This window comes from Hypomesus nipponensis, chromosome 16 (genome assembly GCF_054491055.1).
Source record: "Hypomesus nipponensis isolate SF chromosome 16, ASM5449105v1, whole genome shotgun sequence".
Lineage (NCBI taxonomy): Eukaryota > Metazoa > Chordata > Actinopteri > Osmeriformes > Osmeridae > Hypomesus > Hypomesus nipponensis.
In genome coordinates, this window is record NC_140376.1 from 1,544,872 (window position 1) to 1,564,081 (window position 19,210).

Sequence of the window (19,210 nt, forward strand, 5' to 3'; positions counted from 1 at the left end):
GGGAAGGGGTGGAGAGAAGGACAGAGGGCAGGGGTGGAGAGAAGGAGAGAGAGCAGGGGTGGAGAGAAGGAGAGAGGGAAGGGGTGGAGAGAAGGACAGAGGGCAGGGGTGGAGAGAAGGAGAGAGAGCAGGGGTGGAGAGAAGGAGAGAGGGAAGGGGTGGAGAGAAGGAGAGAGGGCAGGGGTGGAGAGAAGGAGAGAGGGCAGGGGTGGAGAGAAGGACAGAGGGCAGGGGTGGAGAGAAGGAGAGAGAAGGAGAAGCCTGCAGGACGTGGTGGGGGAACAGAGCAAAAAGAGTGTTAGAATGAGTGAGAGGTGTGGATATTGGAGAGATGGTGTGTAAATGTTGGTTGAGGGAGACGCCTTTCCAAAGAACCCTGATTGGTGAGGACAGGGTGGCCGCGGATGAGGGAAACATTAATAATATATCGCCCCGGCAACGCTGTGTAGGGATAGAGAAAGAAAGAGGGAGGGAGAGAGGGGAATGGCACTGAGAACGAGCGAGGCCTTTTTGTTCATTGTAAACACACACACACACACACACTTGAACACACATGCAGTATTATGCAAATAGCCCTCTCAGCAACACGGTGAGCTGTCAGTGTGTCCCCTGGGTCCACAGAGTCAGCCTCATTAAAAACAAGTCCAGGCGTGTGTGTGTGGTGTGTGTGTGGTGTGTGTGTGGTGTGTTAGTGGTGTGTGTGTGTGTCTGGTCTGCCCCGGTGCATTCACTGGGACCGACAAAGGACCCACAGTACAGAGCCTGCGTTCTGTCTCTCAAAATGTTACTTTCAGGTGGCAGTCAAAAGACGTCTCCTTGGAAACGACTCAAATGTCGCCAGCGCCGTGGAGAGAGAGACGAGAGAACGGGCGTGTGGGAGGAGAGAGGAGGGGAGGAGAGAGGAGGAGAGAGGAGGGGAGGAGAAAGGAGGGGAGGAGAGAGGAGGGGAGGAGAGAAGAGGGGAGGAGAGAGGAGGGGAGGTGGAGAGGAGAGAGGAGGGTAGGACAGAGGAGGAGAGGAAAGAAGAGGGGAGGAGAGAGGAGGAGAGGAGAGAGGAGAGGAGGGGGATGGAAGTAGAGGGAGGAGGACAAGAGCAGCGTGAACAGAAAACACATTGTTACAGATTGGACTGGGATCTCTGTGGCAGGCTGTGTCCCTGCCTGTGTGTGTGTGTGTGTGTGTGTGTGTGTGTGTGTGTGTGTGTGTGTGTGTGTGTGTGTGTGCTAGAGAGAACGAGAGAAAGACAGTTTGCATGTTAAAACAGTGAGCCCTCTCCGGTATAAAAGCATGTGTGTGTGTGTGTGGTGTGTCATGTGTGTGTGTGTGTAGTGTGTCATGTGTGTGTGTGTGTGGTGTGTCATGTGTGTGTGTGTGTAGTGTGTCATGTGTGTGTGTGTGTGGTGTGTCATGTGTGTGTGTGTGTGGTGTGTCATGTGTGTGTGTGTGTGTCATGTGTGTGTGTGTGTGTGTGGTGTGTCATGTGTCATGTGTGTGTGGTGTGTCATGTGTGTGTGTGTGTCATGTGTGTGTGTGTGTGGTGTGTCATGTGTGTGTGTGTGTCATGTGTGTGTGTGTGTGGTGTGTCATGTGTGTGTGTGTGTGGTGTGTCATGTGTGTGGGTGTCATGTGTGTGTGGTGTGTGTTGTGTCATGTGTGTGTGTGTGTCATGTGTGTGTGTGTGTGTGTGTGTGTGTGTGGTGTGTCATGTGTGTGTGTGTGTGTGGTGTGTCATGTGTGTGTGTGTGTGTGTGTGTGTCATGTGTGTGTGTGTGTGTGTGTGTGGTGTGTCATGTGTGTGTGTGTGTGTGGTGTGTCATGTGTGTGTGTGTGTGTGTGTGTGTGTGTGTGGTGTGTGTGTGTGGTGTGTCATGTGTGTGTGTGTGGTGTGTCATGTGTGTGTGTGTGGTGTGTGTGTGTGGTGTGTCATGTGTGTGTGTGTGTGTGTGTGTGTGTCATGTGTGTGTGTGTGTGTGTGTGTGGTGTGTCATGTGTGTGTGTGTGTGTGTCATGTGTGTGTGTGGTGTGTCATGTGTGTGTGTGTGTGTGTGTGTGTGTGTGTGTGTGTGTGTGTGTGTGTGTGTGTGGAGCCACATGAAGTGACAGTGGGCCTCTCCTGTTTGTGATGTGCTGGCCCCACAGGGGGTTCCCGAGGCGTGGGCTTCATCCGCTTTGATAAGAGGATAGAGGCCGAGGAGGCCATCAAGGGCCTGAACGGTCAGAAGCCCTCCGGCGCTGCAGAGCCCATCACCGTCAAGTTCGCCAACAACCCCAGCCAGAAGACCAGCCAGGCTCTGCTCTCCCAGCTGTACCAGTCCCCCAACCGCAGGTACCCCGGGCCCCTGCACCACCAGGCCCAGAGGTTCAGGTGAGACACCGGGCAAGAGAGGGGGACGGCGCGAGGGGGGTGGAGGAGGGGATGTGTGTGTTGAGGGGAGGGTGGAGGGAGGGTGGAGGGGAGGGTGGAGGGGAGGGCGGAGGTCTAGTTGTGCAGTGTGTGTTTCCGTATCTTGGTCAAACTTTATTCTGTTCTGCTTGTAAACTGAACTCTGATTGGATACTTAAATTCACAGTAAAGGTGGTGAAATGTATTACATGCCAGATAAAGTAATGAAGTTTAGACTTAAAACAGATTGTAAACGCTGTCAACTGAAATGCTACCAATCCTTTAACTGTCACCCTGCAAGAAAAATAACTGATAACTGACAGAAGCAACGGTCTCAGATGCAGAGATAAGAGGGAAGTCTGACTGTGTAGCACAAGTCATCTTGTGAATCATCAATCACAAATGCACTGGCCACTACTCCAAAATGGCCGCTATAACGTTGGCTGTTTTTGTTCCCAAAAGAGTGAGTTCTTCACAGCTCCACCCATCTCAAAACCAGCGGTCACAAGAGAGAGTGGGGTTCTGTCATCATCACCCCTCACCTCATCCAAACTCCATGTCCCAGAATGCACCATCTCACCCGCCCGCACCCTTTCATTGTCATCATGTACTGAACAACATAGCTCATCCAGTCAGCTCACTGATTAAACAGAAATGATACTTGGTGAGGATATATAGCATCACTGTCCATCTCCTTGTTGATTGCGTTGATGTTGCAGCAGATGTGCAGTGAGTCTGCCAGGTTTGTCAGGATGTGTATCTAGGTTCAACACGCTAGCACAGTGATACTGAGGCACTTCTCCCTGACTCAGTGAAACAAAGCTCTTTCTGTGACACGCCAAGCCAATCCACAGGAGCCCTGTACCACACACACACACACACACACACACTCACACACACACTCACACACACACACACACACACCTGCAGCAGTACTGTCCAGATCCGCATCACCTATCCTAAATTTCAGTCTGTTTGGATCCATGGAGAGTACACTCTCCTGTTCTGGGGAAAGCTCATGTTTGACAGTCTCCCCCCTCCTTCAGCCCCTCTCTAATCCATGAAGCTAAGTACCTCAGCTGAGTTCATGTCCAGTAACATCTCTTATCCTCTTAAAAGTCTCTAATCTCATCAATGGGCAACAGTTTTAACACCTACAGCATCTGTATTAGCGTTCACAGTGGTAGTAACTAGGCTTATTATCTGTAAGGCAGGAACCAGGTGTGATTGAGGATAGTCATTGGCCATTAACAGGCGTTTACAGACAGTACAAAGGGCTCGTTGTGAGTGGAGCGGCTTTGAGAGGTGATGTGAAAAGCTGACATGTTTGGGTCTTGGTTCTCACTGCGTCACACACACACACACACACACACACACACACACACACACACACACACACACACACACACACACACACACACACACACACACACACACACACACACACACACACACACACACACACACTCGCTGTCTGTGTGTATCTCTGGCTTTCTAACACACACACACATTGACACACACATCCTGTCCGGCTGGCAGATGTCTTCCTGCCTCTGGCCTTGAGCACGCCTCCTCTGAGGCTATTCTCCAATTGACTCATTTACCCACAAAGCACTGCTCAGCCCCAGCCCACATAATGGACTAATTATTGTCTTACTGAGTCATCCTTTTTTTTCTTTCTGCTTTGTTTATCCCCAGTCAGGTTCACAGTCAGTACATTTATATCTGTTGATGCCCAGTGGATAGACAAACAGGCAGACAGACAGGCAGGTAGATGAATGGACAGGTAGGCAGACATTTACATTTAGTCATTGAGCAGAGGCTCTTATCCAGAGCGACTTACAGTAAGTACAGGGACATTCCCCCCAAGGCAAGTAGGGTGAAGTGTACTTGCCCAAGGACACAACAACATTTGGCACGGCGGGGAATCGATCCGGCAACCTTCTGATTACCAGCCCGACTCCCTCACCACTCAGCCGTCTGACTCCCCCAGACACAGACAGGCAGGCAGACAGACAGACAGACAGACAGAGGACACAGAACGCAAGAACAGGCAGTCCTGTCGGTGTTTGGGTTAGGTGAGTTTTCAAGGGGAAAGGAGAACAGTCCTGCTGTTGGTCAACAGCCTGGAACGGCGATTAGACAGTAGGAGCTAACAGGACACGAGACCATGCTGATCCCCCTGAGAGATGAAGGTCATGGCGTCGCTAGGCGTCGCTAGGCAGGCCACAGCCAAGAGGCCTGGGATGGATATGGTTCGCTGGCTTCCCTGGCCCAGGCAGCGCGGGGAAGGGGAGCCAGGCTGGGCCCCGGCTAGCTTTACAGTTCACACACTGAGGAAGCCACAGGCTCTGTGGCACCTTGCTGAGGAGCTCCACACAAAAGCAAAGAAAAGTCACTTAGGAAAGTGTTTGTCAGTATTGTGTGAACGTCCCGTGGGTAACTGGCAGGCTAGACAGACAGACCGGCCCTGAGGTGAATTTTCGACCATTAATCAGGATCCCAGAGGCAGGCAAGTTGCGGTTGTTGAGAATTTGCAGCAGTAGGAAAAGATTTATGTTCAGTTCACTTTAAATGACAAATACTATGCTGACACCTCACAACCAGTGGCACCGCCAAGGGGGGAGCCAGGGGAGCCAAGGCCACCCTGATACAATTAACGCCCCCCCCCCCACTCCCACCTCCACTGCACAACCAATAACTTCATCTGACATGTTCCTTCATACTACATTTCTAGTCGGGCCTACGACAGAGCCGTCCAGCCATTTGGCTGATCCTCACTCCACGCTTTTCTCATCATCCTCTCGCCAAAAACATATTCACCATCTCCTGAAAGATGTGAACCATTACACTGACAGAACTCTGCATCCATAGGGAACAATGGCACCACTGCGCAGCGTTTGTGTATTTTTATTTGTCATTTTACCAAGAGGACAGTTAAGACGAGGAGGGCATTAACATGATCTCATTTATCCCTCGTGCTAGGTAAATTAAAAGATGCCAATGTGCCGTGTTTGGCTGTGCTAGCTCTTCCCTGGTAAACTAGCTAGTTTGCCTATCTTTGTATTGTTTGTGATTAGCCTTGTGCCCTCAGCATTGTGACTATCCTAGACTCACAAGTAGCTGTTGTAGCCTTGCAGCTATATACAAGCTATTAGTAGTCTAGAAACACGGCAAACCCAACACTGCAGCTACACCAGCTCTAGGCAAGCCTTGCTGGCAGTGAAGCAACAGCCAGTAGCGCCGGCTAGCCAAAACACAAAAGCCGTAGCCCACAATGTTGGCTAGCACGGTAGCTATTGGCGACTTGGCTAGCCTTGTCTGCTGCTATAGTGGTTGTTTGAAGGTACCACGTAGTCTGGTTGGGGTCCTCAGTGTAATGGCCCATCTATGGATGGGTGTGTTTGGTGTCTCTTAGCTCCTTGGGTTAGGGGAAGCAGGAAGGTTGCATTAGTTCCATTGAGTGAGTCCACCATCTGCCCACCATTAACCCCAGAACCCTATTTCTCTTTACAGGCTGGACAATTTGCTTAATATGGCCTATGGCGTAAAGAGGTAATTAAAAACTTCACCAAATGCCAGATGTCCATGTTGACTAAATGATTTAATATCGTTTTGGTTGTTTTTTTGTTTTGTTTTTGAAAGTTCCTTATTTTTAATTGACATTGAAGGTTATCATGTTTCTTTGGTGTGGTTTGGTTTGCCTTTGTTCAATATAGTTTAGGTTTGGTTCGTGTTTATGATTTGATTATGGTTGAGTTTAAACACGTTTGGTTTGGTTTGCGTTGGTTTAGTATGATTTGGTTCCGACTTGGTTTCTCTCTGTGTCTTGTTTGGTTTTTAATTCCACCCAAGCTGAACAGAAGGAAACTGCTGCCTTGTTTTCTCTGCTGTCAAAGAGAGTACTTCTCTTGGGTGTGACCTATGCTGATGTTTACCTTTTGGGTCATTTCTGTCTGGTTGGTTTGTGTTCTGGTGTGTGTGGTTCTTGTTTTACAGGCCTGGTTATCTACTGGATTAAGGTACTCCAGCACATCCTCTAACTCAAGTTGTAGGAGAACACTTCCTGAACATCTGAAGTCATACTAGTTGTAGGAGAACACTTCCTGAACATCTGAAGTCATACTAGTTGTAGGAGAACACTTCCTGAACATCTGAAGTCATACTAGTTGTAGGAGAACACTTCCTGAACATCTGAAGTCATACTAGTTGTAGGAGAACACTTCCTGAACATCTGAAGTCATACTAGTTGTAGGAGAACACTTCCTGAACATCTGAAGTCATACTAGTTGTAGGAGAACACTTCCTGAACATCTGAAGTCATACTAGTTGTAGGAGAACACTTCCTGAACATCTGAAGTCATACTAGTTGTAGGAGAACACTTCCTGAACATCTGAAGTCATACAAGTTGGGGCGTTTCCTCACCATAAACACTCTTAATGTTTATTATCATAGCTGTAACGATTTGACAAAAATATCGACTTCCCTATAAAAAATATCTGACTGTCGTGTAGCTTTTACATGCAGTATTTATTACACACTGTGGTAGGAATAGTGTTATTAGTGCTCGTCATTTCCCTCGTTAGAAGTAGTGCTGTGTTGAGGAGGAGGGGGAGGAGGGGTAGTAGGAGGGGGAGGAGGAGGAGGGGGAGGAGGGGTAGGAGGAGGGGGAGGAGGGGTAGGAGGGGTAGGAGGAGGGGGAGGAGGAGGGGTAGGAGGAGGGAGATGAGGAGGGGGAGGAGGGGGAGGAGTAGGGAGATGAGGAGGGGGAGGAGGGGTAGGAGGAGGGGGAGGAGGAGGGGTAGGAGGAGGGAGATGAGGAGGGGGAGGAGGGGTAGGAGGAGGGAGATGAGGAGGGGGAGGAGGGGGAGGAGGAGGGAGATGAGGAGAGGGAGAAGGGGTAGGAGGAGGGAGATGAGGAGGGGGAGGAGGAGGGAGATGAGGAGGGGGAGGAGGGGTAGGAGGACGGAGAGGAGGAGGGGGAGGAGGAGGGGTAGGAGGAGGGAGATGAGGAGGGGGAGGAGGGGTAGGAGGAGGGGTAGGAGGAGGGAGATGAGGAGGGGGAGGAGGGGTAGGAGGAGGGAGAGGAGGAGGGGGAGACTGGAGATACCTGAATCCTTGCGAGAAACAGACTGTTTCCGTGCAGCCAGCTCTTCATGTGATCGCCACATTTTGCTCGCTGTGTTTTGATTTGCTTTCCGCTGCTGTGGATGTTGCGTAATGCGGCGCGGCCGGCCCTGCCCAGGGTGCGGTAACGCTAGCCGGTGGTGACATTTTGCCGCACGCTAGTCGCAGGTGCCAGAGTCCAGACACCCAGTCTGTGACCGAGGCGACAGAGGTGGCGGTGTTGTAGGTTGAGGAGAGAGTGGCGTTTAAGCTTCCCTGCGATGAGTCAGTGAGAGGAGTAAATCCCTTTAATTTAATTATTGGTTTCTGTGTACTGGGATCGCTGGTGAACATGACCTGACAGGAACGAACAGGACCTATCTCTGGTGCAGTTCACCAAGCACAACACACTTATTCATAATTCTTGCATGACCTTGGTAACGCAGCCCAACGGCCAAGGGCCCAAACACCAGTAATTGAGCTTGGAACACGATAACACTGTAAGAGCCTAGCAACAGTAGTCATGGAGGAGGTGTAGGTGCAGGAAGGAGTCCAGTGTTCTGGCGGAGAGAGAATGAGCAGGTGGGGGTAGGGGGTGGTCAGCCACCTTGTTGCTATGCAACCCCTTGGTCTTGTTTAAAGAAGAACAATGGCCCTTGTTTGGTCTTGCCCTGATGGACACAGACACACACACACACACACACTCTTTTGTGGCTTTGTTAGGCAAGAAATCGTACCCATACCTACACCTTTACCCTCTCAGATACACACACATGCTTTCAGTCTCTCTCACACACACACACACACACACACACACACAGTCTCTTCTCAGAGCCCCCATTTTGCATTCAGGCCACACCCCACCTCCACCCCTTCCTTACTCCAACTTTCATCCTTTTTACCCCACCCTTCTCACCCCCGTCCTCTCATCATCCTTTCATCCCTCCTCCCCTTCTCCCTTACAGCCCCCCAGCACCCACCCACCCCCTCCCCCCCACCCCTCACCACACAATTCTTAAGGCGGCTGCTTTCTCAAAGACAGCTGCAGTAAAGCGGAAATCTCAATTAAAGCACAGCCAATAATGCCTATAGTCGCTCCTGGAGAGGCAGAAGAAATGAGCCTCTTATCCCATTTACCTTTTATTTAAAGTTGGGAGCGTTTTCCCCCCTTAAGCGGAAAGGCAATTAAGTGAAGTCAACTGAGCATTCACATCGCTGCATCGCAGCAAAGGGAGAAGATTACGAGGCGAGTAAGTGCAGATTTAGTCTGTTGCATATACAATATCTGATGAGTTTTCAGCTGTTTTAATTCAGCAACTTCCTGTAATTTATCTTCCAGTGGAGGCACTCAGGAAGAGAGAGAGGGAGAAGAGCTTCTCCTCGAAGCCTTGCACGCCCCAAAACTACCCCCCCCCCCTGCAGTCAGCTATGAGGACAGGCCTTTCACACAGAACAGGGCGCAACACACACACACACACACACAGACGCACACTGCCACATAAATCGTGTTGATTTAACAGAAGGTGTGTTGGGAACCAGGAGAGATGAAGCTGTTTGGAACAGCGTGTCTTGGAGCCAGTTAAGAAACCTCAACACTGAGTGGTTAACTTGGTTGATGGTCGTTTCCTTTGTGCAGTTGTGGTTATTGCGGTTGACATAACATGTTTTGGATGGTTTTGTCAGGTCAGGGTCAAGCCAGGTTCTGTTGCACATGCACACACACACTGGGCCTCACTGGATGTCAGGTTGACTCACACTGGAATCTCCCTCTCCTTTTCTCCACTCTTGCTTTTTACCACATTTTCTCTCTCTCCCTCTCCCCCCCTCCCTCTCTCTCTCCCTCTCTCTCTCCCTCTCTCTCTCCCCTCTCCCCCTCCCTCCCTCTGTCTCTCTCTATCTCTCTCTCCCTCTCTCCACCCCCTCCTCCCTCCCCCTCTCTCTCTCCACTTCCCCCTCCCTCTCTCTCTCTCTCCTCCCTCCTCCCTCCCTCTCTCTCTCTCCACCCCCTCCTCCCTCCTTCTCTTTCCCTCCCCCAGGTTCTCCCCCATTACCATTGACAGCATGACCAGTCTGGTGGGCATGAACATCCCTGGTTACACCGGCACCGGATGGTGCATCTTTGTCTACAACTTGTCTCCGGATTCAGACGAGAGCGTCCTCTGGCAGCTCTTTGGGCCCTTTGGCGCCGTCAACAACGTCAAGGTCATCCGCGACTTCAACACCAACAAGTGCAAAGGCTTCGGGTTCGTCACCATGACGAATTACGACGAGGCTGCCATGGCCATCGCCAGTCTCAACGGGTACCGGTTGGGCGATCGAGTCTTGCAAGTCTCCTTCAAAACCAACAAGACCCACAAATCCTGAATGGGTCGGTCCTCAGTCCTGCTCCTCATCCCCTCCATCAGCTTCAGTAGCACCATCCCACAGCCCCCCAACACAGCAATTCAGCTCAACAGGGACACAAACCAACTAACCGACACAACCAACAACAACCACAAAAAAGAACTTGAGATATGGCTTATATTATAACTTTGGACCTATAAGCCAATGTTGCCTAAGTATTACAAAATGAAAGATGAAAATATCCAACATGAGTTCCGGGGCGGCGTTGTGGCGACGCCCCGGTTGTATAGCTTTTCTGTTCCTTGTGGTCGTTTCATTATTTCTCTCTTCTATGTCAACGGTAGCAAACCCCTTAGTCTCTTTACGTTCCTGAAGAGATTGTCCTTTTTAGATTGAACCTTTTCTTGGTCTTGATTCAGGATGTCTTCGTTTTTTAAATCCGGATCCACTGTCGTTAGAATTTAACCTCCCTTAAGGCAGTCAAAAGGGAGTGGGCTCTTTTTAAAATCGGTGACCATTCATTCATTTTAGTGTATATTAATATTAATATTAATTCCCCCTATCAACCAAGAGGTGTGACACCATCCTGGTAACTCTGATGCAGAAAAATATGAATTTCTAACATTGTTTTTGTTTTGTATTGCAAACAAGACCCATGTCCTTTTGTCACTAGGGTTAGGGGAAGGGGTGAGGGAGGGGCTGGGGTAAGCTTTCCTGATGACACACATTAAGTGGTTTAAGATTTAGAAGAAAAAAACACACTGTTGCCAAAGAGAAAATCTCTTTGCTTGAAAAATGCGTTTAGAATAAATATGAAAATAAAGAGAAGAAAATCTATTTTTATAAACGATAATTAAAAGAATCATTATTGATGAATTTTTACATGAATCTGGATTTGAAAAAGAGAAAAATATTTTGACTGGCTAGTAAGGGGAGCTGGGGGGAGGGAGGGGCGGGCGGGGGGGAGGGAGGGGCGGGCGGGGGGAGGGAGGGAGGGGCGCGGGGGGGGAAAACGCCACCATGTCCTGTTTGTTCTGCTGTGGTCATTTTTAGGATCGAAGGTCTGTTTGTTTTCGGTGAGAATCAGATCGGCGATGGTTTTGTAGACGGAAGGTTTTGTCAATGGGATGCAAAAAGGGAGGCAGGTGATTTCATATAGTGCGTAATATTATTCAACAGCGATACCCAAAAGGGAAATGGGCGGGGGTTCCCCCTAAGTGCCCCACTGTCGTCATCGTTCAGAGCCCAAAGTGAAAAGACCCCGTGCATCACTTGTTCTGTTAGTCATCAGTCCACGGGATATTAGTAAAGGAAATATATACACATCTATCCATTTAGAGTACATAATGTATACATTATCTATCATTTTCTTTGCTCTACGTTTGTGGAATTCCGTTTGAAAAGAAACTTCCTTTTAGCGATCAAAGGTAGGTGCTATATTACATTATTCACATATCTTAAATATCCCAGTTTGTTGTTCTGTGTTGTTTAGAAGAAGAAAAAATATAATACTTCGATGTTGGCATTGACTTGAGCTGTTCTTTGTTTATTTGTTTATTGTTGGCCCCAAACTGGTGAGTCTGCTATGGCTTGTCCAGGTGACTAAATTCGGGCTGTTGTAAGCATCACTTAACCAGTTTTATTTGGCTTGCTGACTTTTAAGTTACTTGCTAAGCGTGAAACGTTTGTCAGAATTCAATAATGATTAGCTAGTTCTGTTAGTCTAGATATTTGTTTCCTGAAAGGATCTAATACAACGGTGTCTTTATTTGTTGTGTGCAAATAGATAATATATAGTCTACATTTGTTTTACAATATCTACTGTGATTCTGAGTTGTCATAGTTTTTTGTTGGATCTTGTCTTTATCATATATGACAACTTGATGAAGTGGTGGTTCAGTTACCTGTGAGGAATCCTGTTTAATATGTTGTCATGTCGCTTGTGAGAAAAAAAAAAAAAAAAAAAACGTAAAACGAGAATGATTTGGAGTAACCATGACTACCACGACAAAAGAAACCGAACAAAAGCGTAGAATATAACTGTATTTATTTATGGATCAATTGATTGTTTCATTGAATCAACTATTTATTTATGTATTTATTTATATATTTATTTATACTGGTTGTGTATTTATTTATTTATTTATGCACTGATTTGTTTTATTGTCTATGTATTTGCGTGATTCTGGTACAGGGAAGGGGGGGCAGGGAGGCATATTTGAGCAAAGGGAACTAAGTGACTGAATGGAGATGAGCTCTCTAGATAGTCCACTGCACTGAGAACGTTTAATACGTTTGTGCTTTGTACCAATATATCAAAATTACAACAAAAAATCAAAAATCCGAAAACGAAAAAAAATTCCAGGGGGTTGCAAACTCTTAACTTATGAGTAGAAACTGTTACTTGCTATGCATAACCTAGTTGATAGTTAAATTTGCTATTGCTTTTTTCTTGTCTTGTTAAACAAAAAACCCTTAAAATCTTTTTCAATAAAGTTTAGTCTTAATAGAATGTTATAACAGTCGTTCTGGTTCAATATAACCTGTGGTGAGTTTGTGTCGTTTTAAAAGCCACTCCGCACCCTCCCTCCACGCACTAACGCATCGTGATGAAACTTTATGCAAATACTTGGGTCTGAAACATAACTTTCGGTTGTCATGACATCCTATATTGTGGCGGATTGGGCACACGTATGTACTTCAGGAGAAGGATGTCCAATCGTGTGTGAGGGTCATTCATTGCACTGGACCAATCAGTGAAATCATCTCAGCAGAGTCTAACCTATTTTACAAAGAATCACCATGTTTTCAAACAACATCGCTTGCTCCTCTACAGAGATACCATGAATCCATTGCACTAACTGTATCTACCACAGTTAGATATACAAACCTAAAAAAAAAAAACTTTTAGGTTTTTCAAACACTGAAGGTATTTAATGGATTAAACCCATTGTATATTTTATATACTATAATATAGTAAATATATATATTTTGAAAGGTAAAGGTATAAGGCATGGTTCCTGATGTATTTCAATTGGATTTTTGTGGAGACATTCTTAGACAGGAAGGGGGTGTGGGTTCAAAGTTAAATACTCAGACCATACCTTCACTCTCATGCCATTGCCCTCATCCAACCGCCATCCAAACGCCGTTCGACCATTATCCAACCGTCATCCAACCACCTCCAGTCCTGACCTCTGACCTGCACCATCACCAGACCCGTTCATGCGCTCCTGGCGATGGGAGCTTGAGTTATGCAACGACCCCGGTAGAATGTGGTTCTGAAGTATGAACACATTTCCTTGTGTCTTTTAAACTCTTACTGACGTGTGCCTGTGTTCTGTGCAGACCCTGCCTGTCTGAGTACCTGTGCGAGTGTGTGTGACATGAACGTTCATGTTTCAGTGTGTGAATGTGTGTGATTGTGTGTGTGTGTGTGTGCATCCGTGTGTGCGCATGCAAGGGCGTTTGATGACATTGGGCGGATTCATCTGGCCCCATGGCCGACCCCTACGGCTGGCACCTTCCCCTGTAGCTCTGTACAGAGGCTGTGATAGGAGGAGGGCCCACCTTGGTCTGGGGGGGGGGGGGGGGGTGAACACAGGAATCAGACTCTGTCCATTCATCTTCCTTATGACATGTATCGGTTTGTTTACTATCGGAAAAATCTATTTAACTCTTTAATCTTTAAAGACAAAAAAATGACGAAAAAAGATGTTCACTGGCCCTTACCGGCCTCTCCTATTTACGTTTAATACTTATCAATCAATTATCGATTATTATGATTATTATCGGTATTATTCTTATTCTTATAATTAATCCAATTACTGCGATGAATGACTTCATGTTATCCTGGCTAGTTTAGGTCATTTCTGAAACTGGAAACAAAAATAAAAAAACTTGCTGTAAATGTTTGTTTTTTCTTTTTCATAAGACTGTTGTGTTTGAATTATTTGTACTTTTGAATGTTGGGACAATAAATTGAGGTGTTGAGAATATTGTGAGTGAGGCTTAATCTTTTTGAAATGATCTGAAAACTTTATTTATAACTCATTCTAAACACACTTCACTTACGATTAATAAAATGAATAAAACCTGGAGAATTACTCCACCTATTCTGCATGAGACGACAAAAACACTTGTCCAAATCAGGAAATGAATTCCCATGAATACAGTTTAACACCCACTCCAAGATTACAGGCCTCTTCCTCAGACCCTGAATCCTTGTAAACACAAAGTATGTTAACAGATACGAAGCAGAGAGTGAATCCATGCACTTGACAGTGAACTTCTTCAGATGTAGTGACCCACGACCGCACTCAACACTGAGCTCACAGTGCTCCCTATGGGCCTACAGGGGAACAGCATCACCCGACATCGAGCAACCACACTCATGAAGTGGAATACACTGAAATAAAAATGTGGTATTGTTCTCCCCTCACAAAGACTAAGTCTTGTCCGACACTCAATAGCAGTTATCAGTAAATCCTCCTTCAGTCCTGGACCTGTTTGGTTAGATGGAGTCTGCCTGGACAATAAAAGAATAGTTTGGGACCGCCATTTAGAATAGCGGGTGGTATTGGTCTGAGAAACAGAAGCATAGGCAAGTGGATGGTTCTGGAATTCTCTCTCTCTCTCTCTCTGTCTCTCTCTCTCTGTCTCTCTCTCTCTGTCTCTCTCTCTCTGTCTCTCTCTGTCTGTCTCTCTCTCTCTCTCTCTCTCTCTCTCTCTCTCTCTCTCTCTCTCTCTCTCTCTCTCTCTCTCTCTCTCTCTCTCTCTCTCTCTCTCTCTCTCTCTCTCTCTCTCTCTCTCTCTCTCTCTCTCTCTCTCTCTCTCTCTCTGTCTCTCTCTGTCTCTCTCTGTCTCTCTCTGTCTTCCTCTGTCTTTCGCAGTGTAACACTGAATTGGCACTTCTCAGTGTCTCAGTCATGAAGTTAGTTGTGGGTTTTGAATGACTTTCCCTTATTACGATTCTGCTGCCGCCAAGCAGAGGTTAAACTCATGACCTTGGCTGTGGTATCGCCACGCTCAACCCGCTGAGCCGCGCTAACGGGACTGGCGGTTAAACTTGGCGTCCGTCCACATGAGTCGTTTCCTCGCCTCTGTAATCTCTTAAGTAAAAACAAGGGACGTCGGGGTGGAAGTGATTACGTGTCCACCCAACCTTGTGTCTCTCTGGCGCTTAACGACCTAATGAGCCCAGAATCTCATCAAGACCACCGGAGAGGAAAGAACACGAGTTACTCTCTGCCACCCTCTCTCCCTCTCTACCTTTCTTCTCTCCCTCTCCTCTCTCCCTTTCCTCTTCCTCTCTTTTATGTTCCCTCCTTTTCCCTGTTTCCTCTACTCCTTCCCCCTTTATTTCTCCCTCCCTTCCTCCTCAGTCTTCTCTGGGTCCCCAACCAAACCTAAACTGCTCTTCTCTGCCAATCTCTTCCCTCCTCAGTCCATCTCCAGTTCTACTCATGCACCTTCCCTACATCCATCGCTTCCCTGGCCTTTCACTTTTGTCTACACCCCTCTCCCCTCCCTCCCCCCCTCCCCCTCATTTCTGCTTTCCTCCTTTCTCTTAGCTCCTCCTTCCTGTCCTCCTCCTCCTCCTCCCTCCTCCTCCTCCTCCTCCTCCTTCTCCCCATCACTTCTCTTCCCCCTTGAATAAATAAATTCCCATTATTTACTGAAGGAGTAATGTACAGCCCGACTCTCACAGCCCCTCTTACTTTATGGCTCATCTTGATGTGATTTCCATCACCTGCACGGCTCACCATTTCCCTCCTTGTGAATCACTTCACAAACCAGAACCATTTACTGCATGCGGAGCGAACTTGCAGAAGTACCGTCTGGAGATGGTGAGGGTGTGTTTTCCTGGGGGCAGTGAGATCCCTTCGCTCCACACGTCTCCTCACCCGCCCAGAGACACCATGTGCTCCTCACGCTCACGATAAATATAAACCTGGCTCCTGCATGGTGGAAACCGGCGGGCTCCACACCCCCCCACCGTCCACACCCCTCCCCCCTCCAACCACCCCCCCAGCCCCACCCCCTCACCCCCACACACCCCCTGGGGTGTCAATGCAGGCAACTTGTGATGGTGTGATTAGCAGGAGAGAGACGTGCCAGAGAGGGGTGGAGCCTCTCTAGGATCCAGGAAGCAAAGAAAGTTCTAGGTGATGTTGTTTTATATGTGCAAGGATTTATATTACAAGGATTTATATGTGCAAGGATTTATATTACAAGGGGTACACCTGAAAAAATCTTGACCGAGTTTTCTGTCATTTTGCACATTGAATCTCCAGACCTGGTATTCCTTGGACACGACGAGCGAGCGGGATGAACGCAGCATGATGCCAGCTCCACACTATATGAGCAAGAAATAACTGAAAAATGGGCATATATACGCGATTCCAAGTTTTAGAATTCCGCCTCTGAAATGAAAAACGTTTTAGCTGCCAAGTCCATCGTGATGGATTAATGGACAGGGGAAAGGTTTCACTCAACAGTTAGAATTTGGGGGATACAAAAAGATGGCATCTATGGGCAGGATGATGTGAGTGATCATCAACGAGGGGCACAATCCAACGTGGTGGAAATATTGTCATATATCCGAAATGACAAACTGTGCAAATAATAATTACAGAACTAATTACATTCACCAAGTGTACATTGAGGTAAGCTGCTTTCACATCACAGACTGGGTTCAATTCACGCGTGTGTCTGTGCACACATGCGTGAACGTGTGTTTGTGCAACGCGTGAATGAAAGAGAATCTACACAGCAAGACTAGTTTCCAACCATCTGTCACCAACGGTGACCGTGTTCCAACTCCAATCATCTCCTTCCAAAAGCTCCCAGAATCCTCGGCCTGCATTCCAAAAGCCAAACAGCACCGAAATGCCGTGCCAAAACCACATTCAGAACCAGACAATGACGAACTAACCCACGTGCCTATCAACACACACAGGCACACACGCACACACACACAGGCACACGCACACAGACACGCACACACACACACCATCCCCCTCACACCTCGACCACACACCTCACTTTCATAACAGGATTTTTTTCTTCAACTTTGACGTCCTTAACAGTGACTCAACACACCTCAGTATCCAGCCAGGCTCAGAGACATGTTTCCTCAGCAGCAGAGCCAGCACCCCCCCCCCCCCCCCCCACACACACACACACACACACACACACACACAAATGGACACACACACACACACACACTGAGCCTGGCGGTTTGAAGCAGACAAACAGATGTTGTAGCACGATAAAGCTGGAGTGAGGAGGTTGAACACCAAGACAAACAGGCCCGGCCAGCCCCCCCCCCCAGCTCCCCCCCCCCCCCGACCCAGGTGACAGTATTTGACATGCACGGAGGATTCCAGCACTTTGTGAAGGCAGCTGTGGATGAAGGGGAGATCCAGTCTGAACCTGTTTGGACTGAGCAGATATGGCAGCTGCGGTCTGCGTCTGCCCCAAGCTGCAGTCATCCCAGCCCCCCCCAGGCCCTGGCCACACACACAGCTGGTGTGGACCGGTACACAACTAACCCTAACCCTACAGCTGGTACACACCCTGGTACACACACTGGTGCACACCTGGTGCCAGCTGTACTGGTCTGGCAGCTGCTCTTCTCTGTAAGTCCTCAGTGCTGCTGAATGGACCAGACACTGGACCTGAGCATCAGTCTGCGCTCTCAGGGTCAGATCAGAGACTGACCTCCCTGAGGGCCAGCTACTGAGGGCCACTAGAGGAATCGTACATCTTCAATGGTGTAGACATGATATCAGTATAACAGTATAGTTACGATCCAGCCTACATTTGTTTTGGTCTGTGTAAATGTAGTCTGTGAAGGGGCTTCAAAGCTCTTCTGAACTTAAAGTGGAATATAGAACTAATATCTCTAAGGCCAAATTAACCAAATATACTGAATCTTTTTTTCTCTCCCTTATCTGCTCATTTGTAGTTCTTTGTCTACATTGTGCTCAAGTATCCACTTTCACCAGCGTATAATTAAACCTTTAACACTAAAGCTGACACACACATTCCATAGACGTTATCAAACTCATTATCAACTCAGGAGAAGTCAGAACTCACAGAATCAATGGGAAACTGAGTTTCAAGGTCGCCACGGCATTCAGGACTTCTGTAGTCAGCGCTATCCATTTTCACATGTGACAGTGGAATCCTTAAACACAGACAAGTCACGGTGTGGGTTTTATAAACTCCTCCTCACCCCCTCCCTTTTCTCTTCCTCTCCTCTCTTCCTTTCCTCGTCTCCCCCTCCTCTTTCCTCTTCTCTCTTCTCCTCTCACCCCCCTCCTCTCCTGCATGTAAGAGAGCAGTATTGAAACCCCCCTCCTCTCCTGCATGTAAGAGAGCAGTATTGAACTGCTATCTGATTCCCTGACCTTCCACTGGCTCATGCCTTGCAAATGTAATCTAGTGTTTCTCTCTCTCGCTTTGCTTCCTCTCTCTCTCTCTCTCTCTCTCTCTCTTTGCTTCCTCTCTCTCTCTCTCTCTCTCTCTCTCTCTCTTTGCTTCCTCTCTCTCTCTCTCTCTCTCTCTCTTTGCTTCCTCTCTCTCTCTCTCTCTCTCTTTGCATTCTCTCTTTCATCTCTCTCCCCCCCCCCTCTCTTCATGCCATCCTATGGTAAACCAACTCCTGCACTCACTCCTGGGAAAGATGCATCACTGCTCTGTCTAGAGCCCCAAACCCAGCCCAATCCTGTCTAGGCTAGGCTGGTCCAGTCCAGTCCAGTCCAGTCCAGTCCAGTCCAACAGACTGATGCTTCCAACCACAGTAGGATCCATTACAATCCCACCCTCCACGCCTCAGAAACACAGTCACTCTTTCACTGGAAACATTGGACATGCACACACAAACACTTTCACATACTGTACACACACACACACACACCTTTCTCTACCTGGCAGGTGGAATTCTGCTGTTGCTAGGCAATAATGTTTTCATGGCAGCATGGGAGTGTGTGTGTGTGTGTGTGTGTGTTCAGGCTAGAGAAGGCTGGAACTGCAGCTGGTCAGACAGACAGACAACCAGAATGCCAGCAGACCATCCAGCCAGCTTGACAGCCAGCCAGCCAGCTTGGTTTCTTCCCGTGGGCCAGTGTGCCAGCTGAAACACTCCAGCAAGGAAGGCCTCCAGTGGGCCGTGGACTGCTGTGTGACAGGGTCCAGCACCAGGAACTACAGCCTGGACATCCAACCAACTGAAGTGGTAATATGCCCATTACCAGGATGAGGCATGACATCTGTGTGTTAGCGGAGTGTGTGTGTTTGTGTAGAGTTTTCGCAGTGTGTGAGGTTGTATAGAGGGTTTGTGTGCATGTGCATGTCTGTGTGAGTGTGTG

General features: G+C 47.9%; 1 protein-coding gene across 1 annotated transcript in view; it reads left to right on the plus strand.

The window, feature by feature from the left end:
- Window positions 1-10,489, plus strand: part of elavl4 (ELAV like neuron-specific RNA binding protein 4) — a 59,661-nt gene extending 49,172 nt beyond the window's left edge. The window contains exons 7-9 of the mRNA XM_084675781.1: window positions 2,140-2,365; window positions 5,900-5,938; window positions 9,527-10,489. Of these exons, the coding sequence (XP_084531907.1) occupies window positions 2,140-2,365; window positions 5,900-5,938; window positions 9,527-9,854 (593 nt within the window). The 3' untranslated portion in view covers window positions 9,855-10,489. The remainder of the gene's footprint in view (window positions 1-2,139; window positions 2,366-5,899; window positions 5,939-9,526) is intronic.
- Window positions 10,490-19,210: the final 8,721 nt, after the last annotated feature.